The sequence below is a fragment of the Mustela lutreola genome, chromosome 3 (genome assembly GCF_030435805.1).
Source record: "Mustela lutreola isolate mMusLut2 chromosome 3, mMusLut2.pri, whole genome shotgun sequence".
Lineage (NCBI taxonomy): Eukaryota > Metazoa > Chordata > Mammalia > Carnivora > Mustelidae > Mustela > Mustela lutreola.
Window position 1 is genome coordinate 21030808 of NC_081292.1, and position 12400 is coordinate 21043207.

Genomic DNA, 12400 nt, shown 5'->3' on the forward strand with positions numbered 1-12400 from the left:
ACAGATATATATATATTTTATGAGATTGAGTATAGGAACTGACATCTCCAGATTTTATGGAGGGCTTAATTACTCTCAGAGGTTTAAAGAATGCTCAATGGGAGATACTTGGTCATTTTTACTTTTAAAAATGAAAATTAAAAATAAAAATTGCTTGACACTAGGACCCAAACAAAGGCTTGCTTTGAAAGCATTTGTTTGTGTTATCACTGTTTATGTTTTCCCACAATCTGGACTCTTTCTGGAGTCAACAAATACCATGTTTGCTAACAGAATGAGCGCTAGCAATTAGCAGAGTTCTAAGTGATGCCGGGTAAGTAGCTGCATTGTTTGCTGTGAAAATTACCAGGGAAAGACTAACCAGGATTGCTTTTACCAGCTCCATAAAAAATCCCCCAGAGCCTTCTGGAGAAATGCAGCATCATTCAGGAAAGGGTACAGACCGTGGAATTAGGCAAGAGTTTGAATCCCAATTCTGTAATTTAATAACCTTAAAATGTGGTCTCAGGTACCTCATCCATAAAATAAGGGTAATAATGACTATTGCATGGAGTCGTTCTAAGGATTAAATAAAGTGAGTATATGAGCTAATACACATAGTGGAAGGAAATCATTTTATTAGGGTTCGTCCCTTTTGTTTCCTTAATTCCCTGAGGAATATCATCTGAGAGTTTATTTCTGCCAATTTGCAGGAGATATACAAATCAAATATAGTACTTTATCCCCTTTGTCCCAGGCTTGCATAAACCTGTCAAAACTACCCAAGGAAATTATTGCACCAGCACCAAAGTGTGGTCTTCCATTTCTAGCAAGATAAATGACCAGATGTTTAGAGAAAACCTTCCCAGTTTGCACTTAAATACACATACACTAGATGATAGATAAATAGGCAGACAGATACAGAGATTGAGAGAACAGTCCATGTCAAGAAACATCCAGAAATCTCTGCTTCACGGGGGTAAGCAAGTCCTACAGCTGCCATCTTGTGGGCTAGGTGTTAGAGCTGTGACCAGTGTGGGAGAGAGCAGGACAGGAGTTAAAGCATCCCTAAGCGGGATGGGAGGTGGAATGTTTACAAAAAGCCAGGACCCCAAAAGAAGACATTCTTGGTAGGTGAATTAGGGGAGGAAAAAAAAACCCACACCACCGAAGAGTTGCTGTTCACGACTCAAGTGATAGAGGGTACCTGTAGTCTATAATTTCTAAACTTGGAGATGAAAAATTGGAAAGAGAAAAACTTCAAATACAAAAAACTTCAATAAGAAAGAAAAGTGGTAATAAAAGAAATATTGAAAAGTGGAATAGATACCACAAAATAAAGTTGTAAAAATGAATCCAGATATTTTAGTAACCGAAAATCAATGCAACTGTATTATCCTTCCCTGTTAAAAGACAATGATTATCGAACTAGATTAAAACACACAAACACACAAACACACACGCACACACACACACACTCTCACAATCTCACAAAATCCAGCCACATGTTGTTTATAAGAGGCACAAGATGGTTAAAAGTAAAGGTTAGAAAAGGTATTCCAGGCAAACATTAACCTAAAGGAAGCCTTCATTAATATAATAATATCAAACAAAAGCAATATTAAATGCAAAAAATAATACACTAGAGATAAAGAGGTGAATTTTCTCGAAAGTTAATATTTCTCAGGAAATATGTGTTGAGTTTATAGGTAATGAGTAGTATAGCTTCAAATATTAAAAGTAAATTAACAGAATTACAGTGAAAAATATACAACTCCACATCATAATAGGAGATTTTTACTTAACAGTATTCAGTAGAATATGGAAAACTAGAATGACACAAACAATAAGCTTAACCCTAAGGACATACATAAAACACTGTTCCAACACTTACGAGTAGAAATTCCATTGAGGGAGACACAGAAAATTTATAAAAATTTAATCATATTGTAAGTCATAAAGCATGTCTCAACAAATGGTAAAGAACCCATTTTATCATTAGAATATAAACAAATCAGTTATAAAAATAAATGGAGACAGGGAAATTTTAAAATCCACTTTTAAATAACCCATGGGTCAAATAATAAATCATAATAGAAACTTTGGGAATGATAAGTACTACTTAACAAAATAGATGAGATAAAGCTAAAGTAGTTCTTAACAAGAAATTTATAGCCTTGAATGTTTATATTTTAAAAAATAGCTATCGACTGAAAAATTTGGAGAAAGAGCAGAATAAACCCAAAGATAATGAGGAAAAATTAAGATAACAAAAACTAATGAGGTAGAACACAAAAATAGAGGATCACCGACATCAAAAGTCCATTTTCTGAAAAGAATAATGAATCAATAAGATTGAAAAGAATGAAATTGCACAAATAGCATAAAGGATGTAAAGGCATCGTTAATTACACATGCACGTGAAGTTAATTAGATAATAAGGCAAAGTTATAAACTAGGCAGATAAATTTGAAAATTTATATACAATGGACATTATAAAAATACATATTTATTGTCAAAACTAATTTGAGAAGAAAACTGAATGATCCTTTAACCATGAAAGAAATGAAATTGGTAATTTTTTTTTTCCTACTGGAAAACACTGGAGCAGAAGGTCTGCCATAGGAATTCTGCCAAATAGTCAATCCAAAATACATAAAGTCCTTTAGACAACAGAAAAAGTGGGAATATTCCCAGACTTACTCTACAAGGCCAATATTAACCTTGGATCCAAAACTTGACAGAGTATGAGAAAATAAAAGTACACACCTTTCAAAAATCTAGAACACTAACAAGTAAAAAGAACATTAGCAAGCCAAATTAAGCAATGGATTTTAAAATGACATACCATAAATTTCGGTTTATCCCTGGAAACAAGGTTAGTGCATTATTAGAAAATTATTTAATGTAATGTATCATATCTACTAATTAGAGGAGGAAGCCATATGTCATCTCAGTATATACTCAGAAAGAAAATCATTCAGTAAATGATCATTCAGTAAATTTATCCGTGATAAAAATTCTTAGCAAACTAGGAATAAAATGGCACTTTCTTAACCTGATAAAGGATACCCTCAAAAAACTCACGGCAAACATCGTATTCGATGGTGAAATATTTTTTAAAACCCCTTTAAAATCAGGATCAAACTGAGGATGCTAGCTCATGACTTCTATTCCATGTAATTCTGGAAGTCCTAAAGACACATGACCTCGAAAATAACTTTGTATGCGAGGAGACAGGCAACCAGCATGTTCATAGCAGCTTTGATTTTAATAGCAGAAAGCTGGAAATTACTCAATTATCCTTTGACTTAGAATGGATAAATCAATTGTGGCATTTTCATACAATGGCCTTCTATACAGCAGGAAAACAAATGGACCGGATCTATGTGTGTCCACATGGATGAATAATATTAAGCAGAAAAGCCAATCACAGAATACGTGTACAGTATCATTCCACTTACATGAAGTTTATGTAAATTTCATAAGTAGGCATATTTCAACGGATGAAATATGTATATATATGTATATTTACATATATGTATATGTATATGTAAATATATATATTTACATATATGTATATATGTGTGTGTAAATATACATATATATATATACTGTAAAGAAAAATAAGGGAATGATTAACACAAAATTTAAAATCTTGATTACATTGGTGGGGAACAGGGTGGAAAGGATCCAGGAAGGGCTTGTGATAATTTTCCATACCTTGAGCTGGTAACAGATGCGTTGTTGATTCCAACAAAGAATCATGGCTTCCCAGACTGGTAGGAGAGATGTGATAACTTAACCCCGCCCCATTTGGTTTCAACTTGGAATGCCTGTGACCCCTCCCCACCCCACTTACCCAATAATTATATTCAACTGATGCAGTTACTCATTGGCATGCTTATAGTATAAATACCTCTTCTTTATCCTTGTTTGTTTTCTGGGTTTTTTGTTTTTGTTTTGTTTCGCTATGTGTCCTTTCTATAATCCAGGACTTACGTCAGTGTTGTTGTCTTTTGGATTATAAACTCAAGTGTATGATCTAAAGAGAATGACCAAGAATGTACAGAGGAGATTGCAAGGAAAGACTATCTTATATCTGTATCATTTATTTTCCTTTCAATAGCCAAGCTCTAAAAAGTAATAAAATTCAGCACACAGTATGTACTGTGACTTCCTAACCTCTCAAAAAAAAAAAAAAAAAAAGAAAGAAAGAAAGAAAAAAGAAACAAATAAAATGAGGAATGTTTCCATTCGGTGTGCTGCATGTACAATGCAAAAATTGTAATCCAAATAAACATTTAGAAAAGAAAGATGAAAACTCAAACAAGACCATTCTACCCTCTGGGAATTCACCATCTAACTATGACATACGCATAGAGTGAGATAGGAGGAAAGAAAGTGGGTGGTAATGATATTGCTGACACTAATGTCTGTTCAGGAAATAGAAATATATAGAAAGAAGAGTCAGCTAGTTCTTGGGCATTGATCAAAGGAAAAAACATAGAGAGAGAGAGGAAGGTCACTTTATTTTATAAAATCCTCCTTCTGACGTTAGGTGGTCACACAGCTGGTCCACCTCCACTGCCCCCAGGGTCCTGAGGTATTTTGGCTAAAGCCATGGGCATTGAGTTTGCAGTGCCCATAAACTCAAAGGAGGTTAGTGCTGGAAGGGATACGACAGAACAGTCATGTGAAGAAACTCAAATACATTTAAGAAGTGGAAAAGTCATGGGATTTGGGGAGGTAACCTAGTGATGTAACCAGAGGAGGAAGCAGTGATGACTGCAGAAAACTTTGGAGGACTTTCCCTTTCCCCACTCTTACTAAAGGCAATCGCTTCCAGAAACTTCCTTTATCATGCCAGCCACACTAAATATGTCTGCTGGCCCATGGAATACCAGTTTGTGAGCTTTAACAACTCCTATTGCACAGATGGGAGATACCAATAGAGATAGTTATTTACCCAAAATCGCGCAAAGAGCAGAGGTGAGTCTAGGATCCGGAGCTGTTCAATATGGTGGACAAAGTCTGAAACATGAGGGAGGAAGCATGTGCATGTGTTTTTATGGGAACAATTTTTGTTAGCTGGAATAAAACGAGAGGAGTATAGAAGTTTTGTAAACAGAGAAGTTTTATATGGGGGGGGGGGTCAATAAAAGAGACCAAAAACTTGATTGAATAAAACATCTTGCTTCCAGCTCATTGCATCCATGTCCATATTGATCGGCTGTAATAGAGCATGACAGAGGTATTGATTGACTGAAGCAAGTCTCAGGTATTTGGGACCTGAAAGCAGCCCTAGACTTTCAGGAAGGCAGTGCTCTACAGAAGCCTGCAATTAGGAAAGTGAAGCGGGAAGGGGACTGGGCATGAAGTGATCTATATTTATATCAATCTATCAAGTGACATATTTGAAGCAGAAAGTGCCTCATTTTCTTCACCTATAAGTTAACAGATAAGCATATGTTGGTGATTGTCTTGTAAAGAGCTGTTGATGAAATGCCTACTTAAAGTATGTGCCTGGGTTTTTGCTAATATTGATTTCTAAAACACTGTCAAAAACAATGACAGCAGGGGCACCTGGATGGCTCAGTTGTTAAGTACCTGCCTTCGGCTCAGCTCATGACTCCAAGGTCCTGGGATTGAGCCCCACTTCGGGCTCCCTGCTCAGTGGAAAGCCTGCTTCTCCCTTTCCCACTCCCCCTGCTTGTGTTCCCTCTCTCGCTGCGTCTCTCTCTCTGTCAAATAAATAAATAAAATCTTTCAAACAAACAAACAAAAAACAATGACGGCAGATTGGATACACACTTCTACATCTGTCGTCCACTTAAAAAAAAGAAAACACAGAAAAACAACAGCAAAGGCAAACGTTAAGCACACAAATCTTATCAAGATCTGGGAAGCAGCAGGGAAGATGGCAGTGCACACATTTTGGAGGCCAGAAAGCAGACAGGCCCGTGGTCAATGCATTAGCAGACCCAAGCTATTTACAGCTGAGCTAAAAAGAAGATCGTTGAAAAGTTAGAGAAACAACCAAATCCCCAGACCTCATCTCCCACTTCTTCCACTCAGTTCAGGAGACTGCCATGCTCCCAGCCGAGCGGACGGCTGAAGCTCTATTCCTGAAGACGATAGAACAGTTTCTGGGAATGGAGTGCACCAGGCACAGATGAGAACAAGGGTCCGGAAGCGACTTCTCTGGGAAGAGGAAATTGACCGAGTACCTAGTAGGAGACGTCCTAGCAGGATATTTACATAAGTGGGAAAGAGTTTGGGCCTAAGGGAGCCATAAGTATTTAGAAAACCAAACACATTAAGAAACAAGATAATTTTACCTCCCGGGAAAAGTGGGCAGGCAGGGGAGGAATCGTGATGGTAGTTTACTCCGGGCTCAGTTTTGGGTAACATCTGAATACTATAATAATGTAAACATTGCATCTTGATTTAATGAAAATGACCATCGTGGGGTGAATAGGGGATGGGAAGAACATGTGCCCTAGACGTGGAGAGAGGAAAGAAGTTGTCCCCTCTTCATAGTGTGAAATCAGATTTTTTTAAGTTGGGACATTTTAATTTTTTATTTAAATTTAAGTTAGTTAGCATTTACTGCATTATTAGTTTGAGGGGGTAGGATTTAATGATTCATCGGTTTCATATAACACCCAGTGCTCATAACATCACATGCTCTCCTTCATGCCCATCCCCCAATTACCTCATCCCCCACCCACCTCCCCTCTAGCAACCCTCAGTTTGTTTCCCAGAGTTAAGAGTCTCTTACGGTGTGCCTCTATCTCTGTTTTTATCTTGTTTTATTTTTCCTTCGCTTCCCCTATGAACATCTATTTTGTTTCTTAAATTCTACGTATGAGTCAGTCCATTTTTTTTTTTTTTAAGTAGGCTCCACACCCAGTGCGGGGCTTGATCTCACAACCTTTGAGGTCAAGAGTTGTGTGCTCTACTGACTGAGCCAGCCAGGCACCCCTTAAAGTTGGGCACTTTTTTTTTTTAAGTAGCAATGTAAGTATGTGATTTAAAGATAAAAGAAGTAAATGCCAAAATAATCAGCTGTGGGAGGAGGGAAGACGGTGGAGGGCTCTTGGAGGACGTTTCTCATAACAAATCTTGTAGAACAATTCAATTCTTTAAAATTAGGCCTAGAAAACTTCGATTTAAAATTCACCCAAAAAATAATAAAAATCCATATATTATTTCTTGATTTCAAACCGATTAATAAAAATAAGCTGGATGTATTGCTGAAAAGCCAACTTAGTGTTTGTTCCCACAGCCAGAGGTGAGGAGGAAAGAGAATGATACTCTTTCCATCTTCATGCCTCTCCTAGAAAACCCACTCCGTCCACATGCTGTTCAAGTGATGCCCTTGGTGTGGGGCGGATGAAATGCTGGATCCTAGCTTAAGGATAATGGGAACCAGATGGCCTCAGCCTTCTCAAAACATCTCATTTCCAATTGCTTTTATTTATCTTCCACTTTTGATTATACTTCTTTAGGACACTGTTTGGGTCTTACAGATAGTTAAGAATTATTTTCTGAGAATCGTAACATCATGAGACTTGAAACAGTCTCTCTTACCAACTTCCTTCAGAATAAATCGGACATATGCCTTTTACTTAAGAAGCCCGAGTGGGGAAGGGACCAGTCGCTTCTCACTTTCCCTGGTGTGTCTTACCGCCTCGGATGCGGAGCTGTGTGTCTCCTAACCTTTTTTCAGTCAGGAGGCTTTTAATCTCATTAAAGTGGTGGGCTGGCTCTTGAGAAAAATTCCTGTAGACAGATTTTACATACACTTGCAGAGAATTACAGAGTCCCTGATGCCCATTCATGGATCACTTAAGTGTTCATGAACTTGTTAGGAGTCTGATCCGTATCACTGGCTATACTAATAGATTCTAAATAAGTGTTGAATCAAATGAATGGACCCAAAGAGAGGAACTCTAGTTCCAGCTGACTTGGTAGGTGAAAACAAGGACACACAATCAATGCAGTGTTTTATTTTATGTCTTTGATTTTCCTCTTGGAATATGGAAAATTGGTTTTGAATCTCTTTCTCGCCTTGCTCTTTGGGCTCTGTCGGTCCTTGTATCCTTCTCCATTTATCCCGAAGCAGTACAGAAAGAGTGTCTTCCCTATTACCTAGACTCCCGAATTTCTAGCCTCAACTTGTAAAAACTACTCTCAACCGTACGTGTTGCTGTTCTAAAATCAATCAATCAATCAAGCTCCATTATGCCCAGTTTGTCCCACATATTCAAGGCTGTCATAAGGCTGCAGTGGATGTCTGGTGAAAATGTGTTTCATATCTCATAAAACCTACATCAAGATGTCAGATGCCCATAATTAATGACGAATTCCTCTTCAAGACATTGCTTTACCTATTAGCCACCTGGAGCCGTCTGGCCAAATCCTAATCCATTAGGCAGTTGCAGACATTTTGAAGATGTACAAGTCCTAAGGAGAGTTAAGAATACTTGGCAAGTTAAGTAGTGATGAGAGCTCTGGGACGACCTGCGCCCCGGATGTTCTCATTAGGAAAATGTCCATTTCCGCTCCGTCGGGTAATCAGCATTGGCGGGAACGGCAGCCTTACCTGAGCCCTGCCTCGTGCAGGATAATAAAACTTGCCGTGGCCATGGGAAGAGCTATATAGTAGAGGTCATAGGAAGGTACTTGAGGAATTAACCTTACTCTGTTGCTGGTCCTTCCCATTCTCCGAAAGGCGGTCATGTCTCCATTGAAGTCCTCACCTCGCCGTGCTGCCAACCCCATAAAATTTCATCATCATCCCCTTCTTCATCAGCTGGTTCTCCAGCCAGGTAAGAACAGCTGTGGGGAATGTACACTGTCTCATACCTCGGGTTTGCCCTGGAAAGACTTGGAACGCCCATGGCACAACCCCAGAGATTCCGGTTGTCACTCCAAATACGTTCAGCTCATTTTCTTCCTCTGGCCTCTGCCTTCACCTGTTTCACCCCCGTGCACAGGGCCACCGTCTGACTTTCATGCTAGTGGTTATCCTAAGCGATCAGCTATGAGTTATCCCGAAGACTGTGATGGGTCACCAAGTTGTGTAGAATGTTCGCTGTTTTTTTTTTTTTTTTTTAATTTAAATTCAACTAGCCAACACACAGTACATCATTCGTGTCAGATGTCGTGTTCAGCAATTTGTCCGTTGTGTGTAACGGCCAGTGCTTATTACATCACACACCCCCCTTGATGCCCACCCCCAACGCCCCTCCCCTCCAGCAGCCCTCAGTCTGTTTCCCATAGTTAGGAGTCTCTCATGGTTTGTCTCCCTCTCTGATTTCTACCCATGCAGTATTCCCTCCTTTCCCTTATGGGCCTCTGCCCTGGAATGTTTTTATAATAACAATTTTGTCTTCCCTTTCTGGTTCTAAAAACCCAAAGACAACTCCAGTACCTGGTTATTGGTGTCATTACATTGAACCACAAGGACACCTGTTAGGGTGGAACATTCTGTAAAGATGGCCTGAAATCCAGGTGTGAGCATATCCTTTAGCAGCTCTCAGGAAGGGCAGGGGGGGCAGGAGGTGGCATGAGTGCTGATGTCACCGAGACCCCTCTAAGGGTGGTGGAGGCCCCAATGGAATGAAAGCCAGCCGCCGGGGTGGTCACCCATGAGCCACTTCCCTTAGGGACAGCGAGTTCACTAGGAGATGGTGTTGATTTCTGTAGGGCGTTCTTCAGAAACAGAGCAAGAAAGTCGCACTCACCCCGAAAATAAAACTGAAACTTACGTTCAGAGACAACAGAATGCGGCACTATTTCCACTGCCACGGAATCTAGCTTTAGCTTTCACAAAGTAAAGGAAGTTTCAAATTACATGATTAAAACCATCTTCTTGGGGTTTAGGAGAGGAGGGGTCCATGTGTTTCCATTTCATGCAAGACTTTTAAGGAGTGTTTATGCGTTGGCTGTCAGCGCCTTGACGGAGCATACCCTCTCCTTTCCCACCGCCTCTCGGGCTGGGCCTACTGCTCTCCCCTGTGCCGCACTGCCTCTGGGCAGGACCCACTACTCAGCATCTCCTAAGCATTTACACGGAAGATCCTTCTGGAATATTCTCACATGTGCTTCTCTTTCTCTTTCCTGGGGTCTTTCTTGTGAAGGGCTTCCGCTCTGGCTTCAACATAGAAGTCAACTTCCTCTAAGCTAGCAGCCATTTCCCCTCATCTTTTGGTGGCATTTGGGACAATACTACAACTAAAAAGCCAGCCCTAAAACCCGTGGATTTTTTTTTTTTTTTTTTTTTGAGCTCCAGGCCTCTGCACCTTGGAACGGAATTCCGTTACTTTGCTTAAACGTGTGTCTGAAGAGTTTCACACTTCCCACGAGCCAATGCTTGAAACAATGTCAGAACATAAAAGCATCTAATAGTCCTTCCCTGTTTTGTCCCCACACTTGACAATGAAAGTCTCATCTTTCATACCCTGTGCCATCATGTCCATATATAAGAATTAAGATGAGCATTTTGAGTATTTCCTTTTGCAGAAATTCCTGCTGAACATCTTACAGCCTTTCTCCCGAACATCAACTAGAGGAAGTAGGTACATTTTACAAACAGGGAAACTAAGACAAAGCATTTCATCCAGACCGGTTTAAAATGACCAAGAAAGCGGCACCTGGATGGTTCAGTGGGTTAAAGCCTCTGCCTTCAACTCAGGTCATGGTCCTAGAGTCCTGGGATCGGACCCCACATCAGGCTCTCTGCTCGGCGGGGAGCCTGCTTCCCCCTCTCTATCTCTGCCTACTTGTGATCTCTGTCTGTCAAATAAATGAATAAAATCTTTAAAAAATAAAAAATAAAAATAAAATAAAGTAAAATTACCAAGAAAAATAAGTAGAGAGGGAGTAAAAAAATGAAACAAGAATGGCAGACGGCGACGGTTGTGGAAACAGAGTGGTGATCTCAGTGTGGTTTCAAAATACTATTCTCGCTACTTTTGTATATGTTTGGAAAGGTCTGTAAAGTAAAAGTGTTAGAATTATAAAAGTAAGACTCCTTAAATTTAACCCTTGGGAGAAAGAGCATCTCTTCTGTATCTACCCCATGGTTAAGATTACTGCCCAGCCCACCCCCCGCACTATAGAAAATGCTCGCAGTAGCTGAGCTCTCTGCTAGAAGTCCATTGAAACCCTGGGTCGTGCTTTTCCAATTATTAGCACCTGCCTGTGGCCTTCAGTTGTTCAGATTTCCTCCTGAGCGTTCCATGGAAGCCTGTGTTGTACCCCAGGAAGACATAAGGGGATGTCATTTCGAATGCCATGAAATCATCTTTTTTGCACTGTTCCATTGTGATAATGTGTGTGTTTCCCCGCAGCTTCTCTCCAGTGTACGCTGCTCCCTTTCCATGTTATCGGTGCCGCCACCTCATTCTCTTGTTGTTAACTGAAGAATTGTTCGTCTCTATGTAGGCTTCAGATCTGCATCTGCTTTATGTGGTTCCATCTGCTCTGCATTGTAGTTTCTTTGTAATATATTAGGTGCTGGGAAACATTTAAAGAGACAGTCAAGTGAGCATGAGCCTTGAGCTTTCTCCGTCTCTCTCTCTAGCTCTTCTCTCTTAACAGAAATAAAAATGGTGTTTGTCACCGGGTGGAAATTACTTTACCTTTGGAAATTTGTGAAACTGCTTTTTAAAAATTCTTTTTTTCTCTCTCTCTCTCAGTCATTGTAAATTTTTTTTCTCTTTCCCTTCTTCCTTAGCATCATCCCTACCACTCTCTCAGAACTCTCAGAACTAAGTGATTTGGTCTTCTTGGACAGATTGAAATGAAAGTTAAACACTCCACACCAAAAGGACTGGTATATAGTGGACTGAAAATCCAAGGTCCCCTTGGGTCTGTGTGTCTCTCTTTCATACTCTGGGTGAGCAGCTCCCAATCAGGAAAGGGCAGTGTCCAAATTCTGGCTTCTGAGTCAGCAGAGGTGGCTTAAAACCCCACCTCTGCAAGTGGCCTTCCCCTGGCTTAGCTGGGTCCCCTGTAGAGCAGCAGGATGGTACCCACTTTGGAGTATTGTCGTGAAGATCACCTTCCCGAAGTTTCTAGCACAGAACCCATCATCTATTGCCAAAACTTCAGAAATGGTCAGTAGCTATAATTACTATTAACTCTACAAGTCACTGACAGCATGGGAAAGTGCTAACTATGGACCGTAATAGCTACAAAAAAAATAATGTGTTTTCTTGGTTGCCAAATTAAGTTGAAACCAATTTTCACATTAACAGCAGGCATTTGCTAACTTAGAAAACACAGCTACCAACGAGGCTCCAAAAGAAGGTCTTTGACGCTGATGCTCATTTAATGTGTCATATTTGCTTTGGGTGAAAACTTTTGCTGAAATGTGAGAGGCTCGTTGGATTTTTTTTTTTTTTCC

General features: G+C 39.9%; 1 protein-coding gene across 1 annotated transcript in view; it reads left to right on the forward strand.

The window, feature by feature from the left end:
* Positions 1–8820, forward strand: part of SAMD12 (sterile alpha motif domain containing 12) — a 316947-nt gene extending 308127 nt beyond the window's left edge. Inside the window, exon 5 of the mRNA XM_059168832.1 lies at positions 8720–8820. Coding sequence (XP_059024815.1) covers positions 8720–8820 — 101 coding nt within the window. The remainder of the gene's footprint in view (positions 1–8719) is intronic.
* The last annotated feature ends 3580 nt before the right edge of the window (positions 8821–12400 follow it).